Genomic DNA, 27961 nt, shown 5'->3' with positions numbered 1-27961 from the left:
CCGGGCAAGGTCACCGTAACAGTCCGGCCCTGGGGGCTCTGCCTGCTACGGGGTCCCGAACCAGGCGCGGGATGCGCAAGGGCTCCTGATAGTCGAGAGTTTTGCTGGGCTGGAGGCGCGCGGGAGCCCAGGGCCCGGGGAGGGGTCCCGGGTGGGGCCCACGTCCGCTCGGCGCGTGCACCTCCCATTCCCCCCAGTCGGCCAGCGGCGCGCGTGGGGCATCCCCGCTCTCGCTCGGGAAAGGCGGTCCTTTCCGTTGTGAACGCCCCGTGGGCCCCGGTCCCTCTGGGCGCGGCGGGGTCGCACGCAACCCGCAGTTTCCCCAGCGACCGGGGGTCGTGCGACCGAGACCTGCAGACGGATCCCCCTCCCCAGCGCCGTCGCGGGCCACCCCCAGGCGCCCAGGCAACCCTGAGCCAGGCGCGCGCCCTCTGGTCACCCGGGGAGGCGCCGAGCACACGAGGGTCGCCAAGTGCCCCTTCCGCGGCGAGGGCTAGAGTGGGCCGCCGCGGGGCGCCCGCCGGTGTCCCCTCGGCGCCCGCGTCTCCTCCGCCCGGCCCGACCGGCTTCCTGCTCGCGTCGCGGGGACTTCCTCCCCGCAGTGCCGGGTGGCCACCGGGCGCCTGACCGGAGGCAGGGGGCCCGGGGGCGCGGGGAGGAAGGGGCCGGGCAGGGGTGGGGGCGGGGAGGGTGGCCCTGGAGCAGGGGTCCTGAGCTCCGGCCGGCCCCGCAGGTCCTCTCGGCGGGCGCTCGCGGCCGCGGGGCCCAGAGGAGGGCGCAGCCCTGCCCCGTCCCAGGGGTCCGCAATGCGCTTCCGCGCCGGGTCCGAGGCGCCCGGCTCCGGCCCGCGTTCGCGGGCGGGGGTGCCCCGCGCGTCCCTCCCGCCGCCCCGGCCCGCTCACGGTGGCCGCCCCGAGCGGAGCTTTGTGACGTCAGGCGGCCGGCGGGCGGCGTCACGCGCGGGCTGACCCGGCGGCGGCGGCGGGGCGGGGGCGGGGGCGCGCGGGCCGGGACGCGGCGCGGGAGCATGGAGCCGCGGGCCGGCTGCCGGCTGCCTGTGCGGGTGGAGCAGGTCGTCAACGGCGCGCTGCTGGTCACCGTGAGCTGCGGCGAGCGCAGCTTCGCCGGGATCCTGCTGGACTGCACGAAAAAGTGAGCGGGGGTGGGGGCGCGGGCCCCGGGGCGCCCCGACTCTCCCGGGACGCCCCCACCCCCACCGCGCCGGCGGGCCCAGGGCCCCGAGCGGCTCCAGGGCGGGGGCGGCGCGGCGCCAGCGCCCGCTTTCGGTTTCCCGAGCCCGGGCTCCGGGGCGCGCGAGCGCGGCCGCCACTCGGGGGGCCAAAGTGGCTCTCAAAGTCGTCGCGACTTGCCGGGCGGGAGCGGCGGTGGGCGCGGAGGGGAGCCGGGCGCGGGGCGCGCAGCCCGTGTCCCTGCACCGCCGCCGCGTGCCGCCGGCCCCGAACTCCGCACGTCTGCCATAATTAACGCACTTTTCTTTGTTCAAACGCACTGTTGAATTCGGCTGTTTTCAGAATTGTCATCGGCTGGGGGGGGGCGGGGGAGTGGGTTCAGATGCGCGCCGGACTTGCCCTGCCAGTCACTCATGAGTGGGGGTGCCCAGCCTAATGCCCTGGGTCCCCCCAGGCTCCCGGAGGCGACTCGGGGCTCTGGATTGCTGGCAAGCAGTTGTGTCCAGCGGTGGGATTTAAACACTGTGGTTGGGGGAGGGGGCGGCAGTGTAGGAGTGAAAACATACAGGTGGAGGTGCTGAGCAAGGGGGTGGCGTGGAGAGCCCCGCGTGCGCGCTCTCGGGTGGAAGGGGGTCCCCGGCAGGCCTGGGGGCACATCACCGGGAGACGCACCTGTGCTCCGCTGCGGGGACTCAGCCGCAGGAAGAGTCTCCTGGATACAGTGTCACATGGTAGTGAGCTGTGCACAGATAAATGATTAGGCATTAATCAGGCACTAATGTCTTGGCGCTCCTGCTGGGCCTTATCTCGAGGCTGGAGCAGTAACTGGCTCCCCTTGCCGAGGCCCAACTTCTTCCCTGCGTGGAGCCCAGATTTCGTTGCAGTGGCGTGGACGTGGCAGGAGGACCGTCACTCTTCAGCAGTCCCCCGCTGGTATTACCTCGTTGTTAGATGTGCCAGAAGCCATTTATGCACAAGTCATGTGATTTAACATATGGCCTCCTGGGTGACTGTGGCCCTGCTCCACCCTGGCTACCACGGAGAGTGCTTGGTGGACCAAGGGGTGGGGGTGGGGGGCTGCAGCATAGCCACCTAGAAACTGCCAAGCCTGTGCCCTGCGGTAGCCAAGGTCTCCTGCCACTGACGGCCACCACTTCCTCCCTCAGGCAGGATGGCCAGCCTGGGCCTGTTCCTGCTCCTGGGTCTGCGCAGGGCTGTGCCCGGCCTTTCCTCCTTAGAGAGGGTCGCCTGCCACCGAGGCTCCCCCCTCCGTTTTCTGGGCTCCCCAGCTCAGGACAGGGCAGGCTGTGGGCCTCTCGGACTTGTGGGGGGAATGCCTGTGGAAGGGCAGCCTGGCCTCCCTTTCTGTCTGCCTCCTGCTGCCACCCCCCCACCCCTGCCCGGGCTGGGGCTAACCTGGTTTAGAGATCAGAACTCCCCTCGTGGAAGGAAGCAGGCCAGGCCGGGCTCCCCAGCATGGAACTGGCAGCGTTAGACTCGTGGGCGTCAACCCTGCCATGGCCACGTTCAGCTGTAACCGGAGCCACCCACAGAACCCGGGCCTCGGTGGGTGCAGCTCTGCTCCTCACGGGCTCTCGCTGCAGCCCCAGCACCTCCACCCCGCCAAGGCTCGGTCCCAAAACTGCCCCTGCCTGCCGTCGTCTCCCCTTTGCTTCCCACTCTGGCTTCACGCTGTGTTCTGCTCTGGCCAGCAGCGCCAGGAGCTCAGCGCTCCTGTGTACAGCCTGTTCGGCACATGGGGTCCCTGGCCGCTTACAGCCTGGCCTGGGTGTTCTGGGCACAGGGTGTCTGGCCTTGACCTGCTGGGTCCACAGCCTTCCCAAGGCCAGTTTCTCGTCAGTGCCTGCTCCCCCATCTGTGACAGTAGCGGGGCCGGCCCCTCGGTGGGGCCCATGCTGGGTGAGGGCACTGCCCGGCCAGGCCTAGCGGCTGGGCGCTCCGATTGGGAACCTGCGGGGCCCAGCGCCGTGGGCTTGTGGGGAGTGTGTTCAGGGCAGTCCGGCCGCAGCTGCTGGTGTGCCCGGGGTGTGTGGCCAGACACGTGCCAGCAACTGTCATTCATCAGCGCCTTCCAGAGCTGGTGTGCAGACCTGGGGGACCGGGAGCCCTGCGTGGCGGTAAATCATCGCCAGCGTCTGTCTCTGTCTCACGCGGGCATGGAGCTGTCCCAGGGGAGGGGCCCTTCGCGCAGGTCCCGCGCGCTCTCCTGGAGCAGGGCCTGGCAAGCAGGGTGACTCACTGGGCCTCTGGGAGGAGGCATCCCCTCGCTTGGCACTCTGAGAGGTGGGTTCTCTTCCCCATATGTTCACCAAGGAGGAGAGCTCACAGAGGCCCCTGAGGTCTCAGTGAGTGTGTGGAGCTGCCGGCCGGGATGCCAGCCTCCTCCGCCCGAGTCTTGAACCTGCCACCAAGCTGCTCTGTGACCTGAGGGAAGACCCTCGTGCGTTCCCCGGCACTCACTGACTCCCCACTGCGTACCCGGGTCGGGCACCGTCCCTCCAGTGTCCCTACAAGGCCGCGATTCCTCCTGGCGTGGTATGGCTACAGGTGGCCCAGGCCTGCCTTGACCCCCCAGGCTCCAACTCTTCAGACCGGGGTGCAGGGTGGGTGTGGACGTGGTTTTGTGGGTGGTTTGGGGGTACACCTCTGGTTGAGGACCCCCAAGTGGGGTGGCCCTGGCTGAGGCATGGCCCAAGGACACAGAGGCCCGGAGTGGTGCAGGAAGGTCTCATGGACGGCAGGAGTGAGGACCAGGGGCCCATCAGGCCTGACAAACCCCGAGGCCCCCAGCCTTCGTCTCTGAGCTGGTGTTTTTCGAACTTCCCCAGTCGTGAGTCATCCAGGGTGCTATTACCAGACAAGAGTGCTGGGCCTTTGTGACCCACACCCTACCCTGAGAGGTTGGGACTCCAGCTTCTGCAGCCAGCTAGTCGGGAACCCCAGCAGGCCCGTCCCTGGGCAGGAGAGCACCCTCGTTCCATCCCAGGCACACTCCATGGGTGGCCGGTCCTGTGATGGGTCATTGGACAAGTAAGGACGGACACCTGTTCCAGGTCCTACTGGGCATATCCTCCCTGTCCTCAGGGAGCCAGAGGGACGGAGAGCTGGGTGCCCAGTGTAACATAGGGTGGCATGGTCCACAGCTGGCAGGCAGCTCCCACAAAGGGAACCTGGCCAGCATGGAGGTGATGAGGGGGTGTGGACCGGGGGAGCCACCGGAGGGCATAGAGAGGGATGTAGTCAGCTGCAGGTGGTGGTTAAACCCTTGAGTCCTGGACTCCTGGGCCAGATGTGCAAGCCTGGCCCCGTGACTTGCCCCAGAGACCCTGGGTCTACCTAGACAAGGGGCCACGCTGGTATCCAGGCTGTGACTTCCCCGGCCAACCCGTTTTCCCCAACTCCCTGAGCAGAGGTGGGCCTGGAGGCCTGGTGAGGCTGCCCGTCCCTCGGGGCTCAGGGGGCAGAGAGACTGCTGTATATTTTCTAAACCAACGTGTAGAATGCAGGGAGACCAGCCAGAGTGGGCCTCACCATCTGGACTCAGGCCTGCCCCATGGGGCCGCAGGCTCCTGGCTACACGGTGCTCCCTGCAGTCACCTGGGACGGACCCCTGGGGTGTTTCTGGTCCAGAAGCCACGTTTCTTCACCTCTTTACTGGACACCAGGGTAGCCTCTCCCTGTGGGAGGATGAGGGAGGGAGGTCCAGGGCAAACGTGGACCCGGCTGGGGTCAGAGGCTGCTGTCGGGTTCCACAGCCACTTGGGTCCCGAGTCCGCAGAGCAGGGAGGCCGCGGGGGAGGCCGGGAGCTCTGGCAGGCGGCCGGGTCCGCTCCTCCTGGCCAGGGGCCAGCTCCGGCCTGGCTGCTCTGGGGGTTTGCTGAGCTGGTTGCATGGGTGAGACCTCAGGGGGGCGGGTGAGCTGAGGCCGGCCGTGGGTCTCCTGCCAAGGACTGCAGGCTAGGCTGGCTCTCTCCCGTGTCCGTGCAAGTGGGGGACATGGCAGAGACATGCCTTTGTCTCCGCAGAGTGAGGGGCGCTGCGGGGAAGAACGACTCTGCTTTTGGGTCTGACCCCCATTATAGTTTCCTGGGCTCTCAGGGTCCCCAGCCCCTCCTCGGAGCTGAGGCTATTTGCCCCTCCCCCAACTCCCAAGGACGCTGTGCTGAGCTTTGTTTCAGGGTCCCCTGGTTTCCTGCACGGAGACCTTGGCCAGCCTGGCTCCCCAGTCCCCAGGGCCCCTCCCCACACACCTCTCTGTCCTTGGGTAGGGAACCAGTGGGGACCCTCAGCACAGTAGGATGGTGGGGGGGCCGGGACCCCTGGCCCAGGGGCTGGCAGGCTGTCTGTCCAGCTCCAGGGCCGCCCCAGCCTGCTCCTGCCAAGGCCCTGCGGTGTCACCTGTGGGGCATTGCCAGGCTGGCTGGGGCCTCCATCCCAGGGCATGAGCCAAAGTCAGCACAGCCTGGCCTCGAGGAGGGGCTGGGCCCTGCGGGCGAACCGCAGGGCGGTGGCACGCCTTGTGCCCTGGAGTCCAGTTGAGGTCGCCCCAGTGGGGCAGGGTGCTGCGTCCTTCCCAGGGAGAGTGGCTTGTGCTGTCTGTGTGCCTGGACGTGAGCTCAGGCCCCTACTGTCCCCAGACCCACTTGGTCCCCTGGCTTCTCTCTGCCCTGCACCCCATCAGTAAATAGGGAATGGCTGTGCTGTGTGTGTCTGGGGGCTGAGTTTGGGTTTGGGCGCTGAAGCTGGGCCTCCGGGGGAGGGAGCCATCCCGGGCTTGCTGTTTACCCACCAGGCAGTTGTGGGCGTGGCCAGGGCAGGGCCCGCTCTGGGAAGGAAGTGTGGCTGCAAGCAGGGCCAGAGTCATGGGGCCTGCCGCTCGGTCCTCAGCAGGGGTGCCATCCCACTGGCTGCAGCTGACCTCTGGAAGCCTCTCCCCCACCCGCACCCCGCCCAAGGCAGGAGCCCCCCCCCCCCCCCCCCGCAGGGACGGCCTGCTCTCCAGGCTCGGGTACTCTGTGAAGCCAAGGCTGGTGCCCAGTTTGACCTACCAGGGCAGGGAGGGGTCACTGCCTGACCTCGCCTGTGCCCAGGGGCCATGCCTTAGAGCTCTGGCTCAGGTCAGGGCCTGGGTCTCTGTCCTAAACACACAGGGACTCCCTGAGGAGTGTATGTGCCATAAACAGGGGGCAAAACACCCCCTGGACCCCAGCTTTGGGGCCTTAGGGGATAGGGTGACTTTCCACCCCCTGCCCCCCTGCCCCCCCCCACCTCAGTCCCCCCTGCTTGCCTGCCTGTGGAGGGAGAGGACTGTAGAACCCCCAGGGTGTGCTGGCTCCTGCAAAGGAGGGTCCTGGGGGGGAAGATGGGTTGGTTTGGGTGGGGGGTGATGGGAAAGGGGCTGCCCAGGGGTTTTGCTCTTAGGGCGCCCTGGGTCCCAGCTGGCAGGAGGGGGTCTGCGCTGACACAGCAGGCTGGTGTGGGGCACAGGCTTGGGGGTAGGGGGCAGGGGAGTCTCACGAGTGGGTGTGGGCTGGTTCCAAGGGGGGGACAGCAAAGAAGCCTAGAGGGGAGCAGTGGGGATGCAGGTGAAGGAGAGAGTATGCGTGAACACCCCGTCCATGGTCTGAGTGCCTGCAAAGGTGGGCAGAACGTGGGCTTTGGGGGTGCCTTGGGAGCAGCCCTCTGGGTCTAGGTGTGTGGATCCTGCCTGTCTGCGGGACGCCCTTGGTCTATAGACCCGCCGACAGGGTGTCCTCTCGGAGGTCCCGCAGCCTTCCCTGTGGCCCTTGTTTCACGCCCATGGGGTGGCAGTTGGGGTGCTCTGTTCCTCACCCCTAGCTGGGGTACCCACTCAGCGTAGGGGCCAGTGTGCCATCCAGGCACTGCCCGCAAGGCCGAGGCTGTCCCTTGAGGCTCCCTGGGGGCCTCTGGCACTGTGTGTCTGCTCGATGTCACCCTCTGGCAGGGCACTGCTGCCACCCCAACCTCCCCTCTGTCCTTGCCAACACCCCCTGCATTGGAGGCCCCTTCGCGGGGTGCTGTGGGTTCCACGGAGGGGATCCTGACACCCCTAACCGCCAGCAGCAGGGAGCACGCTGGCCCAGGAGCTCAGGGTGAGCATGCGTGCCCCTGTGAATGCACGTGTGTGCACACGCACGTGCCTCGGAGCGAGCTCTTGAGTTTAGTGCTCAGAACTCTTAGCTGCTTTCGATGCCTGGGGAAAGAAGCAGGGGCCGGCCGACTTTGTTGTGGGGTCCCGTCCCCGCTCTCGTGCCTGGGGACTCAGGGTGGGGTTTGCCGGAACCCCTGCCTGTCACGGCCACGGGTGGGGGTGGCGGCAACTCTGGGCAGCGGCTTAGCTCCCACACCTGGAGTCCGGCACACTGTCCAGAGCGGGCTGCACAGCAACTGTTTTGGGCCTGGTGTCCGCGCTCTGTCCCAGCGGCTCAGCCGTGCCGGCGCACGGGGCGGTGGGGGCTGGGTGGGCAGGAAGGTGGCCGGGGCAGGCGCGGCTCTGCACCAGTCGATCCTGACTTACCAAAACTGGCGGCGGCGGTTGGGGCCGTGGGGTCTGTGCACCCAGTGCCAGGTGAGGGCGTGACCGCGGGGCCTCCTTTCCCACCCCTGGTCCCCAAGAGTCTGAGACCGTCCTAGCGCGGCTTCCCATGACTGCTTCCCACGAGGTGCAGGAAGGCGTGTGCGCACGCGGCCAGCACAGACGTAGGGAGAGGACTCCGCTGCCGCTGTGGGTCCCTGGGACGCAGGGCCTGGGGCTGCAGGGGCGGCAGGAGCCGTCCTGGGGCCGGCCTGGTTGTCCCAGGCCACGGGACAGGTGAAGGGCCACGTGCCCAGAGGAGGACGGGGAGCGGACGCTCAGTCTCACCGTGGCTGCTCCCCCCACCAGAGCCCAGTCCCCCCCGGGCAGGGAGCCGATGGTCCTTCTCCCCGGCTGGCCCTACTGCCGCCCCCTTCTCCCTCCCTCACGGCTACAGGCTACTCAGCCCTCTGGCCACACAAAGGGCAGGAGCAGGCTGTCTGGGCCAGGTGGCCGTGGACCTGTGTTTGCTGGACTCTGGTCATCAAGAGAAGACATGCACCCCTCGCCCCCCAGCCCCACCCACGGAGACTTTAGATTCAGGGGACGGCCACAAGTAGATGGGAACCTGATGGGAAGGAGAAAAAGCATGATTCCCAGGCTTTTACCACGAATTTGAATTAAACAAAAATGGGGCAGTGTTCACACGCAGACATGCCATCGTGTTTATTAGTTCATTAACCTCGTGACCGTGAGGACCGTGGGGAGGCGGTGCCCTCTGTGCCCGGCTCCCGGCCCTGGCGCTCAGGGGCCGTGGGGGCGGTGATGTCATGGCCGGTCGGCCCCTCTTAGCTTGTCTGGATTCTGCTGGAGGACAGCGCGTGGGGAATTCGTTTGGAAATTGAAACAGTAGAAGCGTCCATTCCTCATTTCTGCTCTGGTCAGATTCGAAGCGCGGAGCGAGGACGGAGAGCCCTGTTCTGCCTTGTTTCTCTCAACTTGGCGGAAGTCTGCTTTTGTGCTTAAAAACAGCAGCTTTGAGCTGAAGCGGTCTTGCAGATTACATCACATTTGTTGAAAAGCCGTGCGTGCCCACCACGGGAGAAAGGTGTGGAGTGATCGGGCTTGTTTCCCACTATTTGGCACGATGCGAATGGTTTCCTGCTGCGCCGTGGGTCGCAGGTGAATTAGATGCAGTGACGCTCCGACCGCGAGGCCTCAGGGATGGCCGTCCACTCCGGAAGGCGCTCTGCCTGCTGATTTCAACAACGAACCCCCCCAGGTGTGCAGCGGTCTGCAAGGTGGAGGCTGCGTGGTCCAGCCTTCTGGGGGGGAGAGCAGGTCTCTAGCTGGGCAGGTCCCGGCTGGGGAGCCCTGGGGGAGCGCCGTGCCCTTGGCCTTGGCTGTGGATCTTCACAGGAGGGAGGTGGGTCTCCTGTCCTCTCTCCTTCCCTTCCCGTGGGTGGGCCACGTGGCCTCATTGATGGTGCTTGGCCCACTCCGCTCCTGGAGCTGGAGGTCCTGGGGAAAGGGCCTGGGGTGCCAGGCAGGAGGGGTGGTCCTTTGAGGTTGCAGTGGGCAGGGGTGGTGTGGATGTCACCTTCACCTGCGGGCAGTAGAGACAGTTGGGACCAGCTCAGCATTTAGGAGGGAGCGGGCTCACTCCCAGACCCAGGGCTCTGGTTTGCTGGCTGACTCCTGTCCTCTCTGGGCTCAGGAGGCCATACCTGCCACTGCAGCCCCAACCACCAGGTACCCACACACACGGCAGGGACCTGAGCCCGTAGGGAGCATGCTTGGGGTTTTCCCTCAGGGAGGAAGGAAGTGGGTGGAAAGGCCTGTGACCAGGGACCACTGGCCACAGAGCAGCCCCCCCCCCCCAGGCCCAGTCAGGCCACGTCACAGACCCCCCAGACCCTGTTCTTAGGCTCTCAGGGCCCCCACACCTACATTGGGGGTTGGGAGGTCTCAAGCTGTGAGCCCATGTGAACCGAGATATGGACATCAGTGCCTGACAGACCGGAGAGGTGGCCTCCGTGCTGGCCCCCAGACTTCATAGAGCACATGCCTTCCCCTGGGATGCCCCACATGGGGGAGACGCGGGGGTGTTTGCCCCCGTTTGGAGCTTGGAGGACCTGCAGGTGCTCCGGGCACATGCCTGCACCCAGATCCTGCCGGGCCCCTGTGGGTGGGGACTGGGTGCAGCAGCATCCTCACGGTCCTAACCGTCCCCTTCTGTCTCCCCACTGCCAGGTCCGGCCTCTTCGGCTTGCCCCTGTCGGCTCCGCTGCCCCAGCCCGAGGACCCCCCCGTCAACGGCTGCCACGGCCCGGCCCCCAAGGAACAGGACGGAGAGGCGATGCAGCTGGGGACGGGCCCTCCGCCGCCTCCTTGTGGGGACCAGCCCCCGGAGACCACAGACCCCAAGCCACCCCCGCCCCTCGTGCCACCGTTCCCGCCATATTTTGAAGGCGCCCCCTTCCCTCCCCCGCTGTGGCTGAGAAGCACCTACCGGCAGTGGGTACCACAGCCGCCACCCCGGACCATCAAGAGGACCCGCAGGCGCCTGTCCCGTAACCGCGACCCAGGCCGGCTCGCCCTGAGCCCCATTCGCCTGCGGCCGCGCCAAGTACTCTGCGAGAAGTGCAAGAGCACCGTGAGCCCCCCCGAGGCCAGCGCCGGCCCCCCAGCGGCCCCTCGGCCCCGCCGGAGGGTGGGCAGCGGCCCCGGCCCCGACAGGGAGCCCCGCAAGCTCGAGGACCCTGATGGTGGAGGGGACACGACGACGGCCGCCGCCAGGAGGAGGAACAAGAGGGAGAGGCGGGAGGAGGACAAGGCACGGGTGCCCCGGAGCCCGGCTATCAAGATCTCCTACAGCACGCCGCAGGGCAAGGGCGAGGTGGTGGAGATCCCATCCCGTGTGCATGGGTCCCTGGAGCCCTTCTGCCCCTCCCAGGCCCCGCTCGGTGGCAGCCAGGACCCCGCTGGGCCCTCCGCCTCCATCCCCAAGCTGAAGCTGACACGTCCCGGGCCCCCTGGCACCAACCTGCCACCCCCCAAGATCCGCTTGAAGCCCCACCCCCGGGGCTCTGGGGAGCAGGAGCCCGTCTACAGGGCCGAGCTGGTGGAGGCACTCAACGGCCATGGGCGAGGCCCCCGGGCCGGCTCACCCGCTCTCCTCGGCCACAGCTCTGCCGGCAGCGGGCTGGTGGACTCTTCTTCCGGAAGCTCTGGCGAGGATGAGGACTTCAAACGGTGTCCCCAGGGTCAACGCGGGCGAGAGAGCCTGGCTTTCCTCACCTCCTGCCCTGGGAGGGGGACGGATTGTCCCCGTGAGTCAGTGTGGAGCAGCGACAGCCTGGATGAGGCCAAATCGTCCAGCTCGGAAGTCACATCCCCAGACACGTGTGACCTCTCGTCGGGCGACGGTGCGTCTGTGCGGCCCTCGTCCAAGGACGCGAGGCAGACGGTCCCGCCGCTCACGGTCAGGCTGCACACACAGAGCGTCTCCAAGTGCGTGACCGAGGACGGAAGGACGGTGGCCGTAGGGGACATCGTGTGGGGTAAGATTCACGGTTTCCCTTGGTGGCCAGCGCGTGTGCTTGACCTCAGTCTTAGCCAGAAGGAGGACGGGGAGCCCTCTTGGCAAGAAGCGAAAGTCTCGTGGTTTGGTTCTCCAACTACGTCGTTCTTGTCTACTTCAAAACTCTCCCCTTTCTCTGAGTTTTTCAAACTGAGATTTAACCGTAAGAAGAAGGGGATGTATCGGAAGGCTATCACAGAGGCTGCGAACGCCGCGCAGCACGTGGCCCCGGAAATAAGGGAGCTCTTAACCCAGTTTGAGACCTAACTGGGGCGACCAGGTGAGTGCGCGGGGCCGCGGTCTGGCCAGCCCGAGACTTCCAGCGCCCCCCTTGGGACACTTGCCCTGCTCGCTCATGCCTGTGTCGCTCAGCTTCCTAGGTCACAGGAGAGAGGCTTTCAAACTAGGGGCGTCCGCTGTCTCTGTGCCTGTGCGGGCTCTTTTGTGTTGCCAGAAAGGATCCGCTTACCCGTTTATCCGCCCGCTGGAGAAAGCAGGTTTTGAGATCACGGTCTTGACGGAGGGTGGGAGTAGCAGGGTGGGGGCATCCCTGGGGGTGGGCGCTCACTCGGAGGGGACGCACCCTCCTCTTTCCCCAGACGGGAGCCTCGGCCCCTCTCCCTCCTGTTCCCAGGTGGGTCCTGACTCAGGAAGAAGGAAGGGCACTCCCGTGGCCCTGCCCCCACCCTTCCTGCTGGTGCCAGTGGGTGCTGCTCCATCAGCGGGTGTGAGGTTCCTGGGCCTGTGGCGGCCGGGTGCTCTGGGCTCTGTCCCTGGGCCGGTGTCTTGCCCTCTGACTCCCCTCCAGGTGTAGGACCTTCAGCCACAGGCCTCAGGAGGAGCCCCTTGGCGCTGTCACCAGGCAGTGGGCCTGTGGTCAGCATGTGGGTGTCACCTCTCAGTGCCAACTCCCCTCCCAGGCCTCCCCCATGGGAGGAGGCAGGTCCCCTGCAGACGGCCTGGGCTGGACCAGAGGGTGTATGCAGGAGTGCCCCGGTGGAGGTCAGGCCACGGCTGTCTTCCTGACCCCGTGGCCTAAAGCCCATATGCCCACAGAAACAGAGATGGGGGAGGCGGGACTGTGCTCACAGCAGTGGTCCTCCACCCCAGCTGGGCCTCTGCCTTGGTTTCTGTGACCTTCAGCTGACCTTGTCTGGTCTGGTGCACCTGCCCACCCCCCTGTCTGGACCACAGTCCCCAGCTCAAGCCCTCAGGCCTTAGCGGGGCTGGTGGATATGTGGTTGGGAAGGGGTTTGTGGGGCACCAGGCATGACCCCTCACTGCTGTGCCACATGGACTGGGGGGCCTGGGGTTGAGGAAGCAACGACGACGCGGGGGGCACCTGGGTAGGGTCACAGCTGGGACTCTGGAAGCCGAGTCCCCACCTTTCCCCCACCTTCCTGTCTCAGGCCAGGTCACTGCCTGAATGACTCACAGGGGTGCAGACCCAAGCCCGCCCCTCCGGAACCAGGCACAGCGCCTGCGAGCTCTGGGTCTTCATGTCGGGGCGGGGGAGTGACACCAACCTGTTGGCATCGAGCCAGCGAGGGTCTCAAGTGGGGGTACCCTGGGGGGGTGGGCGGCCCGCTCACCTGAGGGGAGGGCACCGGAGAAAGGTCAGACGCCCTGCCCTGGGCCTGTCCTGGGGGCCTGGGGACCCTCTGTGGGGCCCTGCCCATCTGTGTGCCCTCTGCTGTCCCCAATCTGGGCTCACTGCCCACCAGACCCTCCTGCCTTTGGCCGGGTCTGGGGTCAGTGTGGAGCCTGGGCACATGTCCCACTTGGCCCTTTCCTCTGCACCCGGGGGGCCGTGTCGGGGAGGACGTGGTGAGCAGTCAGTCCTCAAGAGTGACCTTCGGATCCCTGGTCACAGTGCGCACTTACTAGGGACAGTGAGCCCACCCGGGGCCCAGTGTGGCCTGGGGAGCAGGGAGCCCCCAGCCATCCCTGGAGAATGTAGCCCAGTGTGTTCAGGGCTGGCTCTGTTTATCGGGAAGCAGAGGGAAGAATCTGGCCAGACAGGTTTGGCTGCTGCGGGGGCTGTGCCCACAGACTGGCCTCTCCTCCCTGCCTCCCTGCCTGCCCCCTCCCTACACCCTCCCTGCCTTCCTCCCTCCCCTGCCTCCCTGCCTCCCCCACTTCTTCCCCCCATTCCCTCCCTCCCCCATCCCTCCTCCTCCTTCCCTGCCTTCCTCTCTCCCTCCCCCTCCCTCCTCCTCTGGCTCTGTGTCTCCCCCTCTCCGTGGCTGGCTGTTTCTCTGGCCTCTGGGGCTGGGCCCCGTGCTCCCACACCAGTGCACGGAGCTCTGGGAGCGTAGGACGCTGCATCTTTTCAGCACCAAAGCACAAGGCCGTTGTGCCTGGTTGGTTTGTGAGTTTTGTGTTTTGAGGATGGAAGACTGCTCCGAGGGCCACACCAGCCCGGTGTTTAGGTGCTTAATCTGCTGGCATTGATGAGCGCGGGCGGGGGGGGGGGGGTGTCTCCAGGTGGGCAAGTTTGCTTTCAGGTGTCCGTGATGCTGTTTGGGGGCCGGCCCTCCGGCCTGCTCCATGAAGGGAAACTGGGAACTGCCTTCAGTGGGGACGGTGGGCTTCCCTGGGCAAGCCTGGGGCTGCGGGGTCTGGTGCAGGAGGCGGCCCCGCTGAGCTGTGTGCGGTGCTGGTGGGGTTTCCTGGTCGCTACTACCTGGGCTCCCCCTGGGAGGAGGGCTGCGTGGGCCTGGAGCTTGGGCAGGGAGACCGGCTGGGGAAGCTTGTACTTCAGGCTGTGTCCAGCCCAACTGGCGCTGCTAGCAGCCGAGGACACGAGCCAGGAGCACCTCGGCCTCGGGGGTGTCTGCACTACCAGCCGTCACATGTCAGGGAGGGTCCTAGCAGACCCCGTGGGGTCAGGGCCCTCCCAGGGACGTCGTGCCCAGCATCTTGTCCCGAGACAGTCCTCCATCCCGAAGGGGGGACGGCTGGAGGCTCAGCTGATGGGGGTGCCTGCAGGGACGTTCTGGAGAAGCACTGAGCCAGCCTGGGACTTGGTGGCCAGGGCACTGGTGAGGGGCCAGCCGGGGGCCTGGCTGGGCTCCGATGACAGGGCACAGTGGCCCTCGGCAGGGACGGCCCTCGGCAGGGACTGCCCCCAGAGCACTGGGTCTGCCCTGGGGGGACATGGGCCTCCGCCTGAGGAAGGCCCTGACCTCCAGGTACAGACACAGGACTGCCCAGCACTGCCCTGGCTGGTCACTTGGGGCTCTGGCCCCCCAGCCCAGCATCTCTGAGCCTCATTTTCCCCGTCTGTCTCCGAGTGACAGCAGCACCTACCTCTCGGGTTGGGTGGTGAGTGAGGGGTACCTGGGGGGCCTGTTGGCAGCCGCCTCTGGAGGGGCCACTACTCCCTTTCTGGCTCAGCAGGGGCTGTTTTCACAGGGCCTCCTCCCGTTGTACCCCCCACCCGCACACACGGGCTGTCAGGGCCCCGCAGGGAGGTCAGGTGGGAGGGTCACAGGCTGCATTCCTGGGGTGGGGATGGCTCATGCTCCCAGCTGGATGGGGCAGGCACCCTCCTCTGACCCGGACCTTGAGGGACTTGGCTAGTTAGAGGCCCTCGTCCTGCAGGTGGGGCAGGGACAGCCTAGAGCGTGGGGCCAGCCCCCCAACCTGAAAGTGATGGCGACTCCTCCTGAGGGTGGCCGCCGGCCCCCTTGGGCCGAGAGCTCTGCTAGATGGGAGACAGAGGGGCACAGTATCACTGTGGGCCACACCCTGTGAATCACAACCCCCAAATTTGTGCATAATCACACACAGGAACGTGCTGAGAAGGGACGAGGGCCCCCCAGCGAGCATCTGGCGAGGAAGCTGACCTGGACTGGGGATCCGGGAAGGCTTCCTGGAAGAGGTGACATATGGCTGAGCGTGAACGGTGAGCTAATCATGAGCTAATAGGCTGGGGGGTGAGCATCGTAGGCAGAAGCAGGGTGCGTGCCCGAGGCCTGTGGCAGGAGGAAGCCTGTACTTTCCAGGGTGGGGGAGGAGGCAGTCGGGCAGGCGCGGGGATGCTGAGGCCCGGGCAGCAGCAGCCTTGTCATGAGAGAAAGGGCACCATGCGGGCAGGTTAGGCAGAGGGTCTGAAAAGGGCCAGGAAGCGAGGGACGGCGGGAGGACAGAAGCTGAGGCCAGGGGCGAAGTGGGGAGCGGGTTCTGAGGCCCAGAAGAGCTGAGCCAGGGGTGCTGGGTGTTGGCTCCTGGAACTTGGGGACCGCTGTGGACCGGGCGGCCCCTGCTGGCTGGAGTCTTGGCTGGGAGGTGACTCCGGGCCCAGCACTCAGAGGAGCACCGGGGCTGGGTCATGGGTCTGGGGAATGATCTCGGCCCCATAGAATGGCCAGTGGAGAGGAGGAAGCTGTGGAGGAGAGAGGCTGAGAGAGGTGGCCAGAGGCGTGAGGCCCAGGGGGGCCCAGAGATGGGGACCAGGCAGAGAGAGGCAGGTGGGCCAAGGACTCAAGGGGGCAGTGGGCCCACACAGATGGGAGGGGACCTCGTAGCCCGCAGGCCCCGCACAGGGAAGGGTGGGCAGAGAGGGAGCCATTACTGACGGTCATCGGGAGCACGCCCCACGGGGCTCAGTGTCCTGGGAGCCCCGACGTCTGTGCGGCCCTTGGAGCCTGGGGGCCCCTACTGGGCAGAGCCGGGTGGTAGGTGGGCTGTCGGCGGTGCTCTGTTGCAATGTGGGCCAGGAGCTGTGGCACCTGCCTGGGGTGGGGGGCAGGATGGCTCCCGGGGCCCCTTCTGGCCTCTCGGGCCAGTAGAAAGTTCACAGACTCCAGGTGAGCTGGAAGGACCCCGGGGCTGTTGTCCAGCCTCCTGTGGAAGCACGGGCCCAGCACTTCCCTTCCTGCCTGAGTGGCCAGGGTGTTGGAGGGCAGGAGCTTTTGGGGTCACACAGCAATGCCCCTCAAGGTGCCGGTGGGTGGGCAGCTCCAGGACTAGACTTCGTGCCTCACTGAGCGTCACTGAGTGTCCTTGGGGCTGGCCTCATCCCCTGTACTCGCTTCCTGTGGCCGCTGTCCCCAGTGACCACACACTGGCCGCTTGCAAGAACAGAAGTTTATTCCCCTGGTTCTGGAGGCCCGACCCCAAACTCAAGTGTCTGCAGGGTGCACTCCCTCTGGAGGCCCCAGGGGAGGGTGCTTCCAGCTCCTGGGGGCTCCCAGAGTCCCTGGGCTGGTGATGGCATCACCCCAAGCTCTGCCTCTGTGATCACATGGCCTGTCCTCCGCCTCTGTGTCCTGCAGGGACCCCAGGACAGCCATGTGGGTGACCCAGTGTGTCCTCATCCCAGCGTCCTAGTGTAATCACACCTGCAGCACCTTCCCCACCGAAGGGGACAATCCGCTGGCCCCAGGGGTTGGGACCTGAAGTCTGGGGGGCACCGTCCACCCACTGCCTCCTCCCGTCTGGTCAGCGGTTGGGTTAGGGGCCTGCGTGTCCACCCTGCTGAGGCCCGCCAGCCTCTTCTTCGACAGGCCAGCTGGGCTCAGGGAGAGGTCGGCTGGTGGCGGACAGAGCCTGCTGGGGTTGTGCGGTGATGGAGGGACTCTTTCCAGAGGGATCCGCCACACGCCACCCTGCTCGGGAGGCGGTGCCTGTGGGCGGTGGGTCCTGGCAGCGCCGCGGGACACTTCACACTGTCAGTGTCACGGTGCTTGTTTCTCCCCGGATACGGAGCTCCGGCAGGAGAGCCAGCCTGAGCCCCACGCTCGGAGCTGCTGGCTCCGGCCTCACGGCTGGCCTGGCAGGGTCGCCCTCACTGAGGCCGGAAGCTTGTGTGCAGCTTGCTGGTGGGCTGGGGCGGAGTCGTCCGACCCTGGGTCCATGGCCTCACTCTTCTTGTGGGTTCTCCCTTTTGGAACGGGGTCCTTGAGCTGCACGCCCCAAACTGGCTTTTCTCTTTTCCAACCCTAAATAAAAGGTACTTCCACTTCTGACGATGGGCTTCTGAGCTGCGTTCAGGGAGCTCAGGTCCTCTGTGAAGGTTGTAATTATTTTGTTCCCGAAGGAAACAAAGACCTGTAATTCCAAGCCTGCTGTGGCAGCGCAGGCCCCGTCCCGCCGCCTCCCAGCTGCCAGCGCTGCCCTGCCGCCTCCTCCGGGCAGGGCCCTGAGTGCGGGGGCAGCGGGGGGGGGGGGGCCAGGTGGGGTGCAGGTAGGCGTGGCAGGAGCAGGGGCAACGCAGTGCCCGGGAGACTCACAGGGTGTTTGCAACGGCTTCCGGGGCACCAGGTGCCTGGGGCCAGGGGATTTCTGGGGGGAGCGGGGCGGGGGTCGTCCAGGCAGGTGCTGTCCCTCCCCCTGGTGAGGTGCCTGACCTGGCAGAAGAGCGAGTTTTGCCCTTGTTTTCATTGCTTCCATGCCCCCCCACCTCCAAATACTTGCCCCCGGCCCCACCCCGCCTCTGCACCCCTGGCCCGAACGCGAACCCAGAGGCTCGAGGGCACTCAGGGCAGGACCCACCCTGCGCACCTGTGCCGTTGGATTGGAGCAGGACCGTCCGCGGGGGTGGCGGCCCCGCTTATTCAGCACTGCTACCCTGTCCGTTCCTTAGCGATCCTGCAGTGACACTGGGGTCACCGCATAATTTAGGCGCAGTCTTACTGGCCTTATGACCAGCGAGCTCTGTCCTGGGCATGTGCATGTCACACAAGCACGCGACTCCCTTCCATCCGCGCACATATCGCCATCTCCGGTGTTCACCCTGGCCCGTCCGCGGCAGGTTAGCTCACCGGCTCCCGCGTCGGCTCTGACCGGATTCCGGCTTGCGGTGGGCATTTCCCGCCCGGACCTGGGGTCGGCCCCTCCAGCGGGTCCTGGGTCCTCTCCGGGGAATGGCAGCTGGCCACCCCTCCTGGCACCTGGGGGCCCCGAGCTTCTTGGCGGTTTCCGGACTGTTTCTAGCGTGGGCCGGTGACAGACCTGGGATTTCTTTAGAAGAAAGATCAGGGCTTCGTAACTAGTTTTTCTCATTCAGAATTTGTACTTTTTTAATTTTCATATTTGTGTTTCTGCTTTCTTACACTGAAAATCTTGGTTCTTCACGAAACTCATGTAATTACAGTTGACCTCTAAACAACACGGGTTTGACCTGCGAAGGGTCACTTGTACGCGGGTTTTTTCGAGAAATACACGGCAGTACTGTGAATGTGTGTAAAAGTAAATTTTTCTCTCCCTTCTGGTTTTCTTAATAACGTTTCCTTTCCTCTAGCGGACTTCGTTGTAAAAATACGGTGTGTCACATGCACAACATACGTGTTCAGTGGCAGTGTGGTCTGGTCCAGAGTGGGCTGCTAGTAGCTACGTTTCAAGGGAGTCGAAGGATTTTTGAGCGTGCGGGGGGGGTCACACCCTAATCCCCGGTGTTATTCAAGGGTCAACTGTGTTAATTTTCCATGTAAATGTTAATGAGTGTGTTGTATGTCGTATGTCGAATATTAAACGTACGTGTGCCGTATATTTGACGTGTAATATGTCAGCCACCTAATCTTCATGGAATGTGTCACATGTCATGTCAGAGCGACAATTTCGCTCGTGTCACCTGTGGGCAATTAGTGGGGACACTGCAGGGTTTCCTTGTGGGTCTTCTTGTCCCTGGGGTCTGGCCCTTCGTGGGCTGGGGGCTGTGTCTGATTCCTCTTCCAAAGTCATCCAGACAAATCCTCTGTCCGCGGTTGTTGTGACCTTGAAACACAGTTAGGGTCATTGATTTCATTGTACTTCTACTTTCAGCTATTTCTGTCTTTTTACATTTTGGTGTGTGTTTCGTAATTCCGCGCACATTTCTGAGGGTCCCGTGGCAAATCGATGCGACCAGGCCCATTTGGAGCACCCCATGGGGCTCAGCGTTGGCTCAGGGTTGGCTGGTCCTCCCACGTTGGCGACACAAGCAAACACCTACATGTCGCCCCCTCTCCCCGCTTGGGCGTGAGCGGCATCCACGCCCCTCCGTGCCTCACTTTCCCTCTGACCCGCAGAGAAGATGCTGGTGGCCACGTGTGGAGACCACGTCCGCATCCCGGCAGAGTGCGCGGGCACACCGCGGCCTGTTCCTCAGCATCCTTACGGACCCCGGGCTCTCCACGCTTTCCTGACAAGGCACCTGTGAGCTGGGGGTGGGAGCAGGTCACCAAGCAGGAAGGTGCCCGTATCCTGCAGGCCTCAGGGGACCCGAGACTCCGACCTGGCCCAGCGGTGGGGCTGCAGGCTCCAGGGCAGGGTGGCCCCCGAGAACCCATGTTTTCCCTGGGCCCTGGCTCGTGGCACCGTGTGGCAAAGCCTTGGCGCCCACCTCACCCCGCACCTGCTGGCTGCCACTTCTTCCTCAAGGTCGTGGCTCTCTGTCCCCTCCTCGGGGAGGCGCTCCCAGAGCTCCCCATGCACAGCTGTGCCCAACAAGCCCCCGCTCGGCACACTCGCCCCACGCGCTGTTCTGTGGGGGTCTCCCCTGCAGGTAAGTAAGTTCCCGTGAGTTCAGACCCTGGCAGCAGGGGCCCGTGGCACCGGGGGATGGGGACAGTGGTTCATGGGAGGCGCAGAGCCAAGGTTCAGTCCTGGCCGGGCTCTGCACTGTGCATGCAGAACACCAGGGGCTGCTGGGCGGCCCTGCCTCGGCCTTGGAGACGAGAGCCAGTGGCCTGATGTGTCCACGCGCCCTCAGCACAGAGGCCAGGGGAGACGCTTCCAGCTATGGCTGGAAGGGTACCTGGGGGGGAGGCAGCCTGGGAAGAGGCTCTGGGGCAATTAGGCATGTAGGCATCTCCCCGTGGCATCTCTGGACTGCGAACCCTGAGCTGGAGGCTCCCACATCCACATGGACAGATCACATGGATCACAGGCCCTCCTGGGGTTCTGAGCCTGTCAGCACTTCCCCGACCTCTGCCCGGGGGCTCCCCCCACACAGAGGGGGAGCCCTGGCTGGGAGCCGGGCACCTGAGCCTCTGGACCACAAGGGTTGGGCCGAGTGTCAACCTTCTGGATATGGTGGGGAAACTTGACTTCTAACAACAATCTTCCGGTCCTCCATTCCGGAGGACGTGGCATCTCCGATGCTGGCATTCCTGGGAATCGTCCGCTTCTGGTGGGTGTGACTGACCCTGATTCTGAAGGCTTCCTGCCAGCGTCTCTGAATTTCCCAGGGGAGACAGGGCTGCACCCCCTTGTCCCTGGCCTTGGGGCCCTCACGCCTGGGCCAGGGTCTGCGGTGCGGTGTGGGTGTATGTGGCTACAGGAACCACGGGGACCAAGCAGGTGGTGTAGGGCCTGGTCCTGCAGAGCGGGGTGCTCGGGCCACGGCCAAGGCCACACTGGTCTCAGCAGGGTTGAGGGTGTGGCCATGCTTGGCCAAGAGCCAATCTGGAGGAACAGGGCCAAGTGGCAGAGCTCCTGGGTGTGTGGCCCATGGAAGGCCACGTGCTGTGGATCTCATGGGGCTGGACATGGGGTCACAGGTCCAGGATGTGAGCGTGGGTGGCCACTGTGTGGCAGACGCTTAGGAGGGACGGGGTCATGCGTGTTGGGTGTCTCCTTGGCTCCTGGAGGGCCCGGAACATACTCTGCGTCTACGGATGGTGAACGTCGGCGATGCCTGGCCAGCGGCCGTGGGCCTTCGCCTTGTTCTGTGATGCCTGGGGATCCTCGCTTCTGACGTGGCTGCCACCGTGTGCAGAAGCCTTGTGGCTGGAGAAACAGGCCTTCTTGGTTCTGGTCTTCAGCGTGGAGGGCTGCAGGTCTGGTCGTCGTCGTGGGGCCTGGGCACTGGCTGACTTGTGCCATGCTTCCCACCCTATGCCCACGTGGCCCAGGCCCTCCTGTTCACCGCCATTTCTCAGCAAGCCCTAGCTGAGGACCCCGTCACTGGGGCGCCAGCGTCTCAGGTGGGCAGAGTGGCCTCAGCCGACCTTAACTGCGGGGGCCCGTCGTGGTGATCTCGGGGCCCCGTAGGGGACGTAGCCCCTGTGGGGTCGGCTGGGGCTGTCAGAGCACTTGCGTGGTGGACGCGGGAGCCAGAGCCCTGCCCAGAGACCCAGGGAGGCCTGTCCTCCCCGGAGCAGGTGGGGCAGCTTGCTGGGCAATTGGGCTGGTTCCCGGCCAGTAGGGCGTCTCCCTGCCCAGGAAGTCCCGGGAAAAACGAGCTATTCTCGGTGCGGCTGCCACTGTCGGCCGGAGCCTGTGTAGTGACCTCACCTTCCCCATTGTTTCCGAGTCGGGCGGGGTAGGAGGGACAGCGGGGGCCGGGGTGCTCCGGGACGGGGTGTCCGGGCCAGCGGGGGCGGGAGGAAAGAAGAGGGTTGGCCAAGGCTCTGCTTTTGCAGAAGGGGTTTCCTGGCTGGCCAGCGACAGCAGAGCAGGGGACCAGCCCCGCCGTCTCCAGATTTCTAGGAACACCTGCTCTTCTCCTGGAGGCCCAGCCAAGCCGGAGGGCTTCCAGGAGCCGCTGGCCGTCCGCGGCAGACAGTGAGGACCAGCCCTCCTCGGCTCACTCGAATCCCGTGTTTCTTTTGGTGGGAGAGGGGATGCCCTGGCCACCTGCTCTCTGGTCTAGTGTGCATTTTTCTAATGAGAATGCCAGCTGATGGATGTTTACAGGCCTCTCCAAAGTCGGCCTCAGAGAGGGGTATGGGCAGTATGGGCATGATCTCCGGGGGCCGTGTGAACCGTGCTTGCCTGTGATGGATGGGAGCCCCTGAAATACTCAATGGAAAGGAGCAGCCACGGGATTCTGGGTGGCGCTGACCCCTCGCCCCCCAGCAACTCCGCCTGTGATGGGCTGTGACCTCCCCAGACCCTGACGCCCCTCCTCACCCCTCCTCACCCCTCCTCACGGCTTCTCCCAGGCGCTCAGCTCCCCGGTATTGTGGAGGTGGGGCTGTCTGACCCCTGCCCGGACCTCTCCTGGAGCAGGAACAGCCTGGGGCATCACAGCCGCTCCCCCAGAGGGAGAGGCGAAGTGTTGGTGGGAATGGAAATGGGTTTGTGTACCCACCCCCCATCTAAGAAGGGGCAGCTCCTCCCTGCGCTGGGAATGTCCGTGCTCAGCAGTGGGGGGCGTCTGTGAGGAGGAAGGGTGGGGACTCCATCCTCCTGCGGAGCTTCCCCGGACAGTGGGTCATGTTCTCCTCGGGGACCCCGAGTCAGGGCCTCTGCCTGGCCAGGGAAGGGACGGCACCCCAGGTCGGGGCAGAAACCTTTGTCCGCTGCGTGCGTGTTGCTTGCTTCGCCCCTCACAGGCCGGGGAGTGTGGAGCTGGTCTGCACACAGCCAGCCTTCCCTGCAGGGCGTGTGGTCGGGGCCGGGGGTGAGGGGTGGTCAGGCCTGCACTTGGGGGGCCTGTTTCCAGCAGAGGCGCCTGTCACCTGGGGGCCCCTCACTCCTGGTGCTCAGCCCCGATGTCTAGCTATGCTGAGGTGGGGTCCATGACCAGGGGACCTAGGGCCTCATGGGGTCCCCTTCTCAGGCCTTCTGGAGACAGGACTCCCCCTTGGGGACACCTGGATTGCAGATGTCTGACCTCCAGGACTGAGGGAGGGACTCTGTGTTCGGAGCTGCCCGTCTGTGGGGCTTTGTTCTGGTCGCCCTGGGATATGGGTTTGCAGCCTGGCTTCGACGCTTGATTGAGTGACCTTGGGCAGGGTGCGGAGCCCTCTGAGCCTCAGGGTGGGAGGGTGATGGCACCCCTGGGGTTGTTCAAAATAGAAATAACCCAGGGAAGCTGCCCCCCGCCCCAACGCCCCCAGCCCTGAACATCTCTGCCGAGGTCATCGCTGTCCCTCTCTGCCACTGCCTCTCCTGCCCCCTGGGGACCGCTGGTCTCACCCCATGAAACCCCAGGGCAGGGCGAGTGTCTCTGGTTTGCTGTAGCCACTGAGGGCGTACCTTTCCTGCTCATTGGAATCCTCGCCATTTTGGATAGAGGAGGCCAGGCAGTCCCTCCTTCCACCCTCCCAGCCAGACCACTCATGGGTGGGATGGTTGCTCTCAGCCCTCTGCCCCGGGGTCTTTCCTGGGCCCCCAGGAGCCTGACGGTGGGTCCGGGCCTGGATGGGCCATGCACCCCCCATTTCTGTGACACTGCAGGGAGGGGCAGTCCCCCATGTCCGCCCTGTCCCACGGCCAGCAGCCTTGCATGGGAAGGTCTATGGAGGTCAGTGCCTTGCCCCCCTCCACGCAGCCTCATCCCTGCGGCTGCCTTGGGCCCCAGCTCCTCCCATCCAGCTGCGGGCTTGTACCACCTGTCCCTCCAGGCCAGCCCCCCTGGGCAGGTGTGGCTTGCACAGGGCTGACCCCGGGGACCTGACCCCCGCTTCTCTGGGCCAGCGTGGGGGGCGGGGGGGCAGTGCCGGCAGTGGAGCGGGGGGAAGATACGTGGGTTTCTCTGTGCAGCTCTGTCTCTGGGGTTTTATTCCTCGTAAATGGAAGAAGGCTCTGATTCTCATTTCGCATGATAGTAAGGCGTTCCTGAACATAATTTCTTTTCATTTAAGTTTTATTTGTATCAGCGTTATGTGTGTTCACATCGTAAAGCGCCACTAGTGATGGAAAGTGTGTAACGAGAGCGTTTGTCTCCAGAGTCCTAAGTGGTGCAGTTTCCTGCTATTCTTATTCCGTGATTTTTCAATCGAGGCACCGCTCACGGACATTTCCTCCTGTCGAAGATGAAGACAGAGCAATCACGGGGTCCCCTGTCCCCCCCCCACCACCACATACACAAGCACGAGGCTGGGGCTCAGTCCAGCGTGGTGTGGACATGAAAACTCACAGCCGCTCCCCCTGGACGGTGCTTCCTGCCCACTTGGCTCTGTTCTCTGGGAATTGAATTTGCCTCATGTTTGGCTGCTTAGTTTTTATGTTCTTATCATCCGCTCGTCCGCAGCTCAGGGAGGTCAAATCCCCCAGTGCTTGCAGACGCGGCGTGCGACCGCTGTGTGAGCGAACTCCCCCAGAACACAGCGGCTTCAGACGACGAGGGCACCGCCTGTCTTCCTCCTGTGTGAGCTCCTGGCAGCGCGGGAGCCATGGGCTCCCTCGCTGTGGCCGCACCCGCGTGGCACGCCAGCCCTCACACCGTGCACAGCGGTGTGCTCTCTCTGTCTCTCTTTCTCTGTCTCTCTGTCTCTTTCTCTCTCTGTCTCTCTCTCCCTCTCTCCCTCGCTCTCTCGCTCTCTCGCAGGCACACCCAGGGCCCCTCCGCGTGGCGGGCTGCGCTCCCTCCCAGCACAGAGGTCTCAGCAATAGGGACCTTGTGGCGGCAGCTCTGTCTTGGGGGCTGAGCCGGGACAGGAGCGTTGTCACTTCTGCTTCCTGTGTTGGTCTCGGGACATCCCGGGTGGGGGACACAGGCGCTTTCCGGTGGGAAGAGCAGCGGGATTGCAGCCAGCGGGGCTTCGTGGTGCCTCTTTTCCTGCAGCTCCTGCCTGGCCGGACTGGAGGCGGCAGCACTGGCCTCTGGCTTCCTTCTGCCGCCAGGACCTGTGACCCTGGACCCTGCAGACCTGCATGTCTCCCTCCACCCCTGACTAAAGGGCAGGGGGACGTTGAGAACCCTCCCCCTAGGCTGCTGGCCTCGGGTGGGCTCCCCTCCTACAGGCTTGCCCACTGTCTCCGTGGGGGGTCTGGCGTTGAGACCCGGGGCTGAGGTGCCCATCTGCCCCCACGGCCAGGGCCGCCTGCTCAGGGAAGCCATCGGAGACCTGGGTGGTCACACGGGAGGTGGGAACGCATCGAGAAGCAGGGCTGAAGCTTGACTCCCCACCAACCTGGGGGAGGTGTTTTTACTCGAGGGTCTGCCCCCGACCCCAGAGGGCCCCCCAGACCAGGAGGGTGTGTCTCTCCACACGCCTTAACGGCAGCATGCTGGGGTCCCTCAAAGCTGTGAGCCCCAGGGCCATGTGCACAGCCATTAGCTTCCCCAGGCCATGAGTGGCCGGAAGGATCTAGAACAGCAGGCCTCCCCTCAGCACTGCTGTGTGCTTCATGGAGAGCCCCGTGAAGTAGTCAAGGGTCCTGCACCTTTTTCTGGGAAATGCAGGGCCCCTGGGAGGCAGGATGGATGCAGGTGGGGTACGGGGTTGGGGGGCCCTGCCCAGGAGGCACGGGCACCAGGGAGGCACAACTCCCGGGATGGTGAGGGCCACTGGGAGCTGGGGTCCTTGGGGATCCCCGGCGAGGCAAGAGCCCAAGAAACATGGCTCAAAAGACCCGCAGTGGGTGCTCTGACGGTGCTTGGACCCCCAGCACTTGACCCCGGGGTAACCTCTTTTCCTTTCTGCTCCCCTGAAGGTCATCGATGATGAGAGCACAGCTATCCTGGAGCTTCCGACGTTGGGGGTGCCCTCCACGTCCCCCATTCCGTCTGAGGGACCCTGCGTGCCTTCTGGCCAGCTATGTGCAGAGACGTGCCCGGCCCATGGCGGTCAGCCTGCTCACGGTTGCCCCGAGAGGGGCAGGCGTGTCCGGCCCGGAGGACAGCGCCCCCGGAGCACGGCGGCTCCTCTCCGTGGAATGTATTGATTCCCCACACTCACACTTCTGTTCTTCTGCTTTGTGAAGCTCCAGGAGCGCAGTGACACGCCCGCTGCTGCCACCTTGCCCTCGGGGGTGCCACGGAGCAAAGTGGGGGGCACCCCAGCATCGGGCATCCTGGGCCAGGCCCACCGCAGGGTCTCTGTGCACTTGAGAACCAGGGCGGCAAAGCCGGGGTCCTGCTGGGCGCCTGGCACCTGCCCTCAGGGGTTGCCATGCCCCCCCCACGCCTACCCGAGCTGTGGGCCTGGGGAGGGCACCGCTTTGAGAACGCTCAGACTTCCATAGGAAAGCAACCTGGCCCCGCGTTTGTAAGAGAGGGCTCCTCTCTCCTTTTTGTCACTTTAAAGATCAAAAAGAAAAAGAAAGAAACAGAAAATGGGTTCTGCTCTTTCTTTGTTCGAACACGGGAGAGAATGAAGGGAGGTCTGTGTTGAGGCTGTGCATTCTATGGGTCGCAGGAGGACCGGCCTGTAGAGGAACATGGCAGCTTTGAGGAGCAGGTGGCCCGGGCGGGCAGCGTGTCTGCAAATGGGGTAGCCTTGCTCTCACTCCTGCCGTGGCACCTGCCGTGGCAACTGCCGTGGCTGGTTTCCTGGCTTGCTCTTCTGGAGCCAAGCGGCATCCCAGAGAGGACGGCGACAGCTTGGCCCGTCCCTGGTTTTACTGGAGCACTTTAAGGGCCCGCCGCCCCAGCAGGACTGCTCGTGGCCAGGCTGGGGGTATGCGCAGCGGGGGGCATCTTTGGATGTTCTCCAGGACAGCAGAGGGTGGGACCCCCCGCCCCCGCGGTTCCTGTGGTTCTGGCCTTGACTCTTCCGAGTGGGCGTGGGGGTGTCAAACATCGGTCACAGCAGAGCCAGAATCCCACCAGAATGAAACCCTCGGGAGGAGCTGTTCTGGTCCAGGCCCCTCCAGCCCTCCACCCCCAGAGTCCAGGAGGGCGGCGGGGTCGGGGGTGTGCTGTGGAGGACAGAGAGAGGTGCCGTCCTCCCCTTGCCCTCCCCTCCCCAGAAGCCGCCTCCCTGCCCTCGCTCCACGGGTCCAGCAGAGCCCAGGCCCCCTGTGCTCACAGCTGCCCTAAGGCCGTCACCCCAGGCTGAGCCCGGCCCTTGGGTGCCAGGGGCTGCCATGCCCACTCTGACATGATGCCTGGATTGGGGGGCGGGGGCAGTGCCAAGGCAGAGAGAGGGCGTTCCAGGAAAGCTAGGCATGGCTCCTTCGAGAAACACACGTCTCAGTGACGGGGACGCAGGGCCCTTGAGCTGAAGCCACACGCAGCCGTGGACTGGGCACTTTCACCGCTAACTTTCTGGCCAAGGCTCCCAGCCCGGGGCCTGCAGGTCAGGGTGGCAAAACCAGCTCCCACAGTCAGGCGTGAGGATGGCCACCAGCTGCGGGGGTTTGCATCTGGGCATCCTTGCCCAGAACCCTGGAGCTGAGTGAGGGCCCCTGCCTGAGACACAGGCCTTCGGTCCTGGGCCTGGGCCCTCCGCCCATCGGGGATCCTGCAGGCTGCAGCCTGGACTCAAGAAGACCCTCAGGCCTGTGGCTCCCCAGTCCCTCGTCCCGCCTGTGGCCTGGGGTCTCCACCATGTGTCCAGTGGCCTGTGGCTCAGGTGCCCAGGACTGCGTGGCTCCCCCAGGCCGTGCTTGCTGAAGCCCCCAGGTGGGCGGCCGGGCTGGAGGGGGCAGGTGAGAGCCAGCCTCGCTCCCCCTCCCCACCCCTATGCCAGCTGGGGTGCACTGGCCTCTGGGCGTGCAGGGCAGACAGCAGTTCTAATTAAAAGGGAAGGCAGCTTTTTTTTTTTTTTTTTTTTTTAGGTTTTTGTGACTGTTTCTTCAAGCAGCAAACTAATCACGTTTTCTTGTCAGTTCGATTTCACGGTAGCCCCCACCACGCCTGTCTGTAGAACAGTCTTTCTTCCAGGAACTGGGGGGCAAGGGCCCACCACCTAGCACCGGCCCCCAAGCCTGGGTAGGGGGCTGGTCCCTGGTGACATCCAGGTGCCCTGGTAAGTCTGGTGCTCTGCTCCCCCACCCCTGCCTCACCCTGGATGGGGCCCAGCACAA

The 27961-nt window shown here is 64.9% G+C and overlaps 1 protein-coding gene across 5 annotated transcripts; it reads left to right on the top strand.

Annotated features, from left to right (window-relative positions):
* Window positions 1-1016: 1016 nt before the first annotated feature.
* Window positions 1017-27676, top strand: PWWP2B (PWWP domain containing 2B). Of its 5 annotated transcripts, none has more exons than XR_008958055.1 (4): window positions 1017-1152; window positions 10000-11309; window positions 15125-15239; window positions 25646-27676. XR_008958055.1 is itself a non-coding variant. In XM_026494455.4 (3 exons), exons 1-3 carry the CDS (start codon window positions 1028-1030, stop codon window positions 25654-25656), a joined length of 1446 nt encoding a protein of 481 aa, XP_026350240.2. In that variant the 5' UTR covers window positions 1017-1027; the 3' UTR covers window positions 25657-27676. The 5 variants fall into 5 exon arrangements, 2 of the variants coding, with proteins under 2 accessions (XP_026350240.2, XP_026350239.2); XR_003314717.4 differs by having other exon boundaries at window positions 10000-11609; XR_008958054.1 differs by lacking the exon at window positions 1017-1152 and adding an exon at window positions 7696-9028 and having other exon boundaries at window positions 10000-11609.
* Window positions 27677-27961: the final 285 nt, after the last annotated feature.

The sequence above is a fragment of the Ursus arctos genome, unplaced genomic scaffold, assembly GCF_023065955.2.
Source record: "Ursus arctos isolate Adak ecotype North America unplaced genomic scaffold, UrsArc2.0 scaffold_7, whole genome shotgun sequence".
Lineage (NCBI taxonomy): Eukaryota > Metazoa > Chordata > Mammalia > Carnivora > Ursidae > Ursus > Ursus arctos.
Note: the sequence above shows the minus strand (reverse complement) of the source record. Positions and strands in the feature narration are given on the sequence as shown.